Consider the following 10,151-nt stretch of genomic DNA (forward strand, 5'->3'; position numbering starts at 1 on the left):
CTGTACTGCTCGATCCTAGTCCACGAGCAAACCTCCAACTTCCCTCCTTGGCTCGGTCCTTGATTCTTGGCCAAACCCTAGTTTCCTCTCTCTCTATTTTCCTCTCTTTCTCTCTGCCATTACTATGACGTGAATAGGGTTCTTGAAACCCTTTCACAAACTTATGCAATATATATATATAAGCTAATATTAACCCTAATCCTATATGTAGACTAAATCTGCCAACAAAAGGAAAAGAAAAAGGGAAAAATGAAAAAATATAACATAATATAAAGTGATAATACTAACTATACTAACGTAATATTCATATTTATCTAATATATAATTACATATACAATTATATGTACTAACTATAGTTATTAATATTAATTATTTATAATATTAATAAGTATAAAATCCTCATATGCATATATATCCATATATATATATATGTACAACCATTCATGAGTAAATATCCGTACCCATTAATCTCTTATCTAAGTAGTCATATCTGTACCCATTAATCTCCTATCCAAGTAGTCCATGTGACCTAATTAGTTGGTCCATTACTACTATCCATATCAATCCTTTTAAACTAAAAATAAAATAAAATAATCACTTAATTTACTAAATAAAATTACAATTAATTCACATCATTAAAGCATACAATTTAATTAAACAAATAATACAAATAACACATAGACAAATAGTCAATAAATCAAGTAAAACTTAAATTAATTAAACACATAAGCAATTAACCAAATAATCAATTAAACAATTAAAAGTGTAATTAAAACAAATAAATAAATACCGATACTATCCTTTTAAAATTAAGGGTATTACACATGCTTTGTATCAATGGGATCACATCTTCACATTGCAGCAAATAATCTCAAAGTAGCAACTCGCACATATAGCATGCTTTTAAGGATATTAGCATTTCAAATATACCTTCAACATGCATAAACATAACATTTTCATCAAGAACATATACATTACTTTAACTTCTAATAAACATCATTTAAAACAAATACGAGATGAAATCAAGTAGGAAAAACTCAAATAGAGGTAAAATGTAATGCGTTAAACACCCATACCTCAAAATGCAGCTAAAAGGCATCCCTGGCTGGAAAGTCAACACTGATCAACGCCGGTCAAATGGAAAACTGTTCCGTGGGATTGTAGCCGATGCTGAGGAGAGCAAACTGTCCCAAAGGCACAACTCCAGAATCCAGCACGAAATTGCTCAAAACCCTTTCCGAAGTCTTAAATCTAAAACTTTCAAAAAATTTTAAAATATTCATCGTTCAACAAAAAATTAAACCCTTGAACTATGTGGTAGATAATGTTAAGGGGAACACTTTCCGTCAAGGAACCGAGCTTGGAAACTAACTCGATCGGCCGAAAACTGGAAGAAAAGCTTGAGGCTTAAGAAGAAAAGAAAAGAAGAGGGAGGGAGAGTTGTTGCAAAGGAAAGGAATAGAATGAAAAGAAAAGAGGGTTTTGAACCTTTTGACATTAGTTGTCCACGTGGGGTCCACGTGATCCCAAAATATCTCATTTTTCATTATATGCATATACACATATACACACATGCCACAAACACACTTCTTGGTATGTAATCACTCAAACATGCACAAAATAAATTTGAAGTGCAATGATATCGAAAAATAATTCCATGCACGACAAAACCGGTTGCGGGTTCTGTCCGAGACTTCCCGGCCCGAAAAACAAAAAAATGTCAAAATGATCAACAATGCATTTCTAAGAGTCCCGAACTCGAAGAAATGCCCTAACCAATTCTCAGAACTCACCGGCACACCCCACAGTGTCTAGAATGCAAAACGAGGCAAAAACGAAATAATTCTAAAAAATAAAAAAATTCCCAAAAAGAAAAAATAGAAAAAATCCGAAACATTACATACAAGTTCTCCCCTTACTTACCCAAATAAATAAATATAAAAATTCACCCCTTTATCTGTTCTTTTTCTTTGTGCCTTGTTTGAGTTTTAATTATTATATAAAACAGAGATGAGGAAGTTTTGTATAGAGAGAGAGAGAGAGTACAGTACTGATGGACAGTCCCTGTTCAAAGATAAGATTGCTTGTTTTAGTATGTATAAACATTTAAAAAGACGACCAAAAAAAAAAAAAATGAAGAAGAAGAAGAAGAAGAAGAAGAAGAAGGAATTGAACGGGAAAATAAAAGGAACTGAAAAATTAAAAAAATAAAAATAAAAATAAAAAATAAAAGAAGAAGAAGAAGAAGAAGAAGAAGAAGAAAAGGAAATAATACATTCATCCTTATAAATTTTTTTGAATAATGTGAAACTTTATGTATAAAGAGTCTCTCAAAATTTTGCAAACCTCAGGGCCGCCCTGCATTTGACAAAAGAAAATCATTCAAAGTATATAAAAAATTCTACTGCCATACCATACAAAATTTTAGATGTTTTGTTTGAGAATACCAAATTGGTGCTTTAGAGTTGGAACTAAAAAATTTTAGTTCAAAGTTTTAACTAAATTTATTTCAATTCCAAATCTAAACCGCCGATTCGGTTCTCCCAAACATAGCAGTATTGTTTTCAAAATTCAAGTTCACATGAGGCTTTAGAGTTGGAACTAAAAATTTTAGTTCAAAGTTTTAACTAAATTTATTTCAATTCCAAATCTAAACCGCCGATTCGGTTCTCCCAAACATAGCAGTACTGTATTGTTTTCAAAATTCAAGTTCACATGAGGCAGTTCACCCTAACCTCCATGGGTATGCCCATTATCCCACATTTGTGAAAAAAAAAAATTTATCCTACATTTCTCTTTAATTCATAATATTACAAACTCAATGGAGTCAATCTTTAGAATAGCAAGAAAGGTCCAGCAAACATGAAAGGCCTTTAAAATTCTATGAACACCACAAAAACAAAGTTTTACATCAAATCGGCTATAACCACAGCTCCAAAACACGAAAACCAGCCAACGTGGAAGAAACAAGACATGTAGCTGCTACTCTTATAAAATTCTGAATCCAAGCTATTTCACTATTGTTTATGAAATTACTCTTCTAATTGACAATTTAAATAAGGAAGTTAAGCTACAAACCAACTACAAAAAAAAAATACAATAGTGAAAAATAATTCAAATACATGAAGCAAAGATGACAAGAAATTACAGAAAAACTATTTATTTGAGAAGTGATCGAATTAACCGGCGTGTCTTAGAATTGTATTTGGTCCTATGCACCTGCAAAAAAAAGAAATGAATTAACTTTTGAAAATTTAAATTTTATGTTAGAAGAACTAAGGTTGTTGAACATAAGGAATATGAATATTAGGTTGAATAACAAGGGAATCTTTTTTGCAACATAATTTTCATAATAATTGATTTTAAAATCAACAATATAAACAATGTTCTCACCAAGTAATTGTCAAGATTTTCAAATGGATGCAAATCATATAGCTGAACATATTTAGTCATCAACAGTCACGTTTGCTTCATTATATACGAATTCAGTAGTCCTCACTCCTCCTTAACTAATTATTATACATGAAAAACTAGTTTTGTTTCTACCATAGCAGAGAAATGCAGCAGAATTTTTTTTTTTTTTTTTTTCCCCCCGGTAAGTAATGCACACAGATAAAGCATCTCAATTAACTATAAATGTGGGGGTCATACCTCCTTATGATTGAACTGCAATTGTAATTCTTCTTCCTTGATGTGTTCCCAAAAGATTGTCCATGTTGACACGCAACTTGGTTACAACATCACTGATATCCAATCTTTCAGCTGGTGATTCTGTTGAACATGCAATGCCAATTCTAAATATCGAAGCCAAACACTCCTCAATCTTGTAGGTACTAACATGGCCCAGATGGCTAGTGTTGTTGGTGCTCATCTCCCCCTCTTCTCCTTTCTGAAGAAGTACTGAATCCCCAATATTGACTACTCTCTCTGGCAAAGCCATCTTAGCATAGTTATGAAGGTTCATATTATTATTGAACATTTCATCAGTTGGCCTTTTTCCTGTAAACATCTCCAACAAGAGGATTCCATAGCTGTACACATCACCAGATCTTGACACCTCACTTCCCATACCGTACTCTACACTCCACACAACCCAGTGTAGAAACAAATGTAAAGGAGTTAGTTCAATTATATATCTCATGGTAAAAGCATATAACACAATATATCGTTAAAAGTCAATATGAATTGTTTCAGATGCACAATGATTAAACACAATAACTGTGGTGAGCTAAGCTTTCAAAGCCCAAGTTTAAATGGGGCAAAATTTTGTCAAGAACACAATTTTCTATATGCAATGCTGAGCAAACAATTCATCTAATTAAGGAAACGCCTAGTCTTGTAATAAGATGGTGCTTATGATCTATCAGTCTAATTTGTGGCCATAAAAACAATTTTTTTGCTGTTACTGTCTCAAGTTTGAGTGGTAACTCTAATCAACTTGACACCATTAATAATCACAGAAGGTATGGTACTCCTAAACAATACCAGCTAGTTTTGTTCAAGTGTGGTACTTTCCTTTTCTTTTTTGGCCCCATCTTTTTGTACAGTAAGATAAAAAATGCATGATGGGGGCAAAAATTGATAAAAATGTTAGTTGGCAACGGAATTTTTTTGCATGAAAATGGAGCAACATATGTACTTATAGTATTTTTTTCTATGTATTTGCTATTTGAGAACAATGAAAATGTAAATCAATTAAAGTAATGAAAAGAGAAACAAAATAGGAAGCGTAATTACCTGGAGGCGTATAACCAATAGATCCTCTGATTCCAACAGAACTGGCTTGATTTCCGCTATCGTTATGGTTAACATCAAGAAGGAATCTTGATATCCCAAAGTCACCTACATGTGCAGTCAAGTTGTCATCCAGAAGAACATTGCTTGGCTTCAAATCGCAATGAACTATTGGAGTTTGGCAATGATGGTGAAGATAATCCAACGCACAAGCAACATCAACGGCAATATGTAATCTCTGAACAATACTTAAATTTTTTGGCACCTCACATTGCCCTCCAATTGGATGCAACCACTCATCTAGACTCCCATTGACCATGAACTCATAAACAAGAGCCTTGAAATCATTGCTTTGGTAATCAACACTTGAACATGCACTGAGTATTTTCACAAGATTTCGATGCCTGATGTTTCTCAAAGCCTCACATTCAGTGATGAAACTCCTGGAAGCTCCTTGGTGCAAAAGGTACAGTACCTTCACAGCAATCTTCTTCCCATCCTGATCATGAATTCTTCCTTCATATACCGCCCCAAAGCTACCAACTCCTATCAAATTTGATTCATTAAACCCATTGGTAGCTCTATGGAGAATTTGGTACGATACTCTTAAAACGAACCTTCCTGAATCTCCTATGGAAGGGTTTTCTCGTTTCTTTCTACCCCAAAAAACACATAAAGCACACAACACCAAAGTCACTACTAACACTCCCGAAGCTATGCCAATTACTATTTTGAAAGAAAGAGTTAAACCCCTCTTCTTAGGATTCACGAGGTTGCATCTGGGCAAGTCTAATTCAGGTATACCCCCACAAAGTTTACTATTTCCCATGATTGAAATTGCGCTTGCTTTCCCAAACACACCCTTTATTGGTACCATGCCATCAAAATCATTATAAGATAGATTCAATTTCAGCAACGTTTGAAAGTCCTTGAAATATTCTGGAATTTTTCCTGTCAAATTGTTGCGAGAAAGATCCAGTTCTTGAATACCTTGAAGGTTGCTTAAAGATGTGGGGATGCTTCCTTGGAAGAGGTTAGTCTCCATATGTAAAATCTCTAAGCTTATACAACTACCAATTGTGCTTGGAATTTCACCTGACAACATGTTCTCAGAAACATCTAATTCACCTAGATTTTTCATGTTTCCAATTTCAATGGGTAGGGAACCAGTGAAATGATTATGAGATAGATCAAGATAGATTGACAAGGACGAGAGATTGAAAACATGAAGGGGAATGGTACCACTAAGTTTGTTTTTAGAAACATTCAGTAACAACAAATTTTGGCATTTTACAAGACTTGAAGGGACATTTCCTTGAAGATTATTTCTTTCCACACTGAACTCGGTTAATGCACTTAAATTTCCTAGAGAAGATGGAATATGTCCAGAGAAATTGTTTGCATTCAAATACAATCTATTCAGTTTCTGAAGCTTTCCAATCTCAGTGGGAATGTTACCTGTGAACTGGTTGCCCCACATATTTAGCCAATTCAAGTTGATGAGATTGCCAATTGCAGTAGCCGGGATGCTTCCAAATATATGATTGTCAGCTAAAATCAAAACTTCAAGCTTAGTTGCCAACAGATTTGGGAAGCATTCCTCCAAAATTATTCTGGTCTATAAATAACCACCTTAAATCGGTAACATTGGTCAAAGAGGAGATAAAGCTCAAGTCGCCAACTCCTCCACTTCCAAGATGATTCTGACCGGTCATTACAGACCAAAGCTTATGTAGCCTTTCCATGGTAGGCACTTTTCCGTTAAGATTGTTTGCACCTATTTGCAACGTTTCAAGATTAGTTGCATTGGAGATTGAAAGAGGAATGGATCCAGTAATCTGGTTCATTGTAAGGCCGAAGAATCGAAGACTTGGAAGAGTGATGCCAATGTCGGAGGGAAGTCTGCCTCTGATTTGGTTATTCATCACTTCAAAAATTATGAGTGATGAGAGATTGAATATTGAGGGAGGAATGATACCAGACAGCATATTGACCCCCAGTGAAATCGTTGTTAGTTTTTTTAGTTGGCCAAGAGCGTCAGGAACACTTCCACTAAGATTATTTTCGGATGCATAAAATTCCTCAAGAGACGATAAGTTCATAAAAGAATGAGGAATATTTCCAATTAGGTTGTTACGCCTAATATTCATTAACTTGAGCTTTGACAAGGAGCCAAGTTCCTTAGGAATTTCCCCTACCAGTTTGTTACGTTGGAAAATCAACCCAAGGAGGTTAGTGCAAGCAGATAAGTTGATAGGAATGTTGCCGCTTATTGAGTTATTGTGGAGGCCTAAATGTTGCAGTCTCCGTAGGCGGCCAACTTCTGGAGGGATTTCTTTTTCAAAACTATTGTTTTGGAGATTTACTACTCTCAAAAAGCTGAGATTCCCAATGTGTGGTGATATGGACCCAAACAAATTCTGGGAACTTAGGTCCAACATGGTGACCCTTTTGTGTCGACGACCACACGTAACACCATGCCACTGACAGAAATGAATCGAACCATTCCATGAACTCATAACCTTAAGAGGATCATTGGTTATTTTGGCCTTAAATGCTAACAATGCAAGTTGATCTGTCTCATTCCCTCCTAGTCTGGAGGTGGCTGCAGTGATAGGAAAGCTTGCATGCATCAAGCACAAGCAACATGCAACTATAGCATAGATGAAAATATTGTAAAGTGACCTTGATATGCTTAAGCTCGTGCCAGCTGAAAGCCCCATCTGAGTTCAGTGAAATTTGTTGTGATCTGAACGATGTGGATATTGTAGTCCAGATCCTGCAGTGTCAAAAAAAAAAAAAAAAAAAAAAAAGAGGTATTACATCCTAGAATATGTAATCTAAAAGTGGGTGATCTTGAAGTATGGTTAGCATTAAGAACAATTAACTGTCGCACTTTGTCAAAGATTGTACCTGTGGGCTGGATTTGAGCTTGAGGAACTTGAAGTATTGGTCAAAATTTCCTTCCTTGAAATATGAAAAAGAAAGATCACTTAGTGATTTGCCCAAGGATTTCAATCCGGCAAACTTGACATATATACTGTTTTTTTCTGCAACTTTTGCCATATTGTGATGTAGATATTAAAGGTACTTTGAATTGTGTGGTTCTAAGTGCATTTAAACCATAATTTTGCCAAAAAGTCTAATAGTGTATCATGGTTCAGAAGGCATTGACTCAAAAGGATTGCGCAAGTTGTTGAAAAAATGTCACAAATTAATTTTATTATATCGAATTTTTGGTCAATACAACTTATCTGTTAGTTCACTTTCAATTCCTCCTTTACATCCAAATATTTAATATATTTAATTACTTTCTGCTTTCTATCTCTGCCTAGTTTTTTAAAATTATATCTAAGAAAATTCAAATTCAAAATTTTAAAAATTTCAAAGTTGGGTAAAGGACCACAACACTTCACCATGTATAAAATTTCAAAGCATAAGGATATGAAAATTGAAAAGAGGCTGATCATGACATCCACATAATTTCAACCCAGAAAAGACAAACCCAAAAAATAAAAAATAAAAATTTTTTTGACTGATTCTCACATTTAGGCAAGTGTGATGAATGCTATTGACAAAATGAATTAGGATATTTGACAAAATAAAAGCCAGAGAAAAAAAAAAAAAAAAACCCAATTCTCTGCAAACCCAAGAATTTTAACCAGATAAATAATCAACAAATCTGAAGAAAAAAAAAAAATCATAGATTAAAGCAAGCTTATAGCCTAAAACTAGAATCAAACGAACAATTAACAAACACAAAAAAAACACATGCACAGATAAACATTATACAAGTTCTCTGAAGAAACTAGGTTCGATTAACTTTATAATAATATATGTGCATATAGAAACTCTTGTTTTTTCCCCCTCTCATAATTGATGTTAATCCAAACAAATAATGATTAACTTGTCATTATACAACCTCATCATCAAAGACGAAAGAGCAAATAAAAAAGTGGTAACCAACAGAGATTTAGTTAAATCGGCTCACCATGTTAGCTTGAAATGAGAGAGAGAATATGACCTTGCCATCTTCCATACGATCAGATCTTCAGTTTCAAGCCATTTGATGAAAAGTTGTGGGGGTAAAAAGACTTTACACACATGAATGGAATGGGGTGGGGGTGGAATGTCCATTCTAATCGTATTAAATTTAAACGAGAATGATCATGTCATTGGAAAGAAAATTAAAATCCATTCCATTTCAAAAAATATATATTCTTTAATAAGCCAATATATTCTTTAATGAGCCAATATCTTTGATGGCAAGATTATCATTATTGGCACATGATGATGTCATCGACATAAACTAACACAACTGTGATGGTCGTGTGACATTTAGTAATTTTTTATTTATTCAGTATTTTTTGAATTTCCATATTATTTTATTTTCGTGCTTCGTTTTGCATGTCACGCACCAGTTAACATATCAGGAAGATTCCGAGAATGATTTGAAACATTTCTTTGAGTTTAGAACTCTTATAAATGTATTTTAGGTTCATTTTACCATTATACTGTTTTTCGGACCGGGAGGTCCCATGTGGATCCCACACCCGAATTTTTTGTACGCGGATAGTCTTTTCGAGTCCACGTGCATTTCATATTCATTACTTGATGTATATTTATGTGGTTATATCTTTAAATGTGTATTTATGGCATGTTGCAGTGTATATAAGCAAAGAGAGGCATTTTAGACATTTGGTAGATCAAGCTAGAACCCACCCTTGACTAAGGCATTATACAAAGGCCACTCATTCAGAATTTTTGGCCCATTTCTTCTGCCCTAGCTGGTGGGCCTTCTCTCTTTCTCTAAAATCTTTTCCTTCTCTCTCTAAAACCTACACCTTCAAGACTAGATTTCATCTCTTTCTTCTAGGATTTGGTCTTCGCCATAGAAGGTAAAGTTGTGGAGCTCAACAAGAGCTTCAATTTGCTTGGAGCAGATCTTCATTTGGCTAGCATTGGATTTTCGAAAATTGGAGGGTTTCTAAAGCCTACATCCTTTAATTTTTGTGAGTTATTCTTTTACATTTGTGTTATAGCATGTATAAATTGTAATTTTGAAGCATGACATTGATGTCTTATGTGATGAAATGTGTTGAATTATATGCTTCTGTGAGCTATTGTGACTATATATGTTTAATTGGTATTGTTGACCTTAAGGATTCCATCTAAGGACAATCTAGAGATTTTGATGATAACAAACCATTAATGGTGTTTAAGGACTAATGTTTATATTGAGTATTATATAGATTATTCACATTCAAAAAATGACCTCAATGAAGCACTAAAAATCATTCCAAGTATTCCATTATTCAAGATCGCATCAAGGAAAACAATAGATATAAAGAAGACTTGAAGTTGCAAAGAACAAAATGCAAAGTTCATCCAAAGATAACTTGGACATCAATGATCAA

The 10,151-nt window shown here is 34.1% G+C and overlaps 1 protein-coding gene across 1 annotated transcript; it reads right to left on the reverse strand.

The window, feature by feature from the left end:
* Positions 1-2,850: 2,850 nt before the first annotated feature.
* LOC132313898 (probable LRR receptor-like serine/threonine-protein kinase At3g47570) lies at positions 2,851-7,457 on the reverse strand. Its single transcript, XM_059812835.1, has 4 exons — positions 6,367-7,457; positions 4,738-6,263; positions 3,652-4,077; positions 2,851-3,219 (listed from the first exon to the last, which is right to left on the reverse strand). Exons 1-3 carry the CDS (start codon positions 7,455-7,457, stop codon positions 3,656-3,658), a joined length of 3,039 nt encoding a protein of 1,012 aa, XP_059668818.1. The 3' UTR covers positions 2,851-3,219; positions 3,652-3,655.
* Positions 7,458-10,151: the final 2,694 nt, after the last annotated feature.

This window comes from Cornus florida, unplaced genomic scaffold, assembly GCF_030987335.1.
Source record: "Cornus florida cultivar Cherokee Brave unplaced genomic scaffold, ASM3098733v1 CherokeeBrave_3.0.0_Hap2_Chr06, whole genome shotgun sequence".
Lineage (NCBI taxonomy): Eukaryota > Viridiplantae > Streptophyta > Magnoliopsida > Cornales > Cornaceae > Cornus > Cornus florida.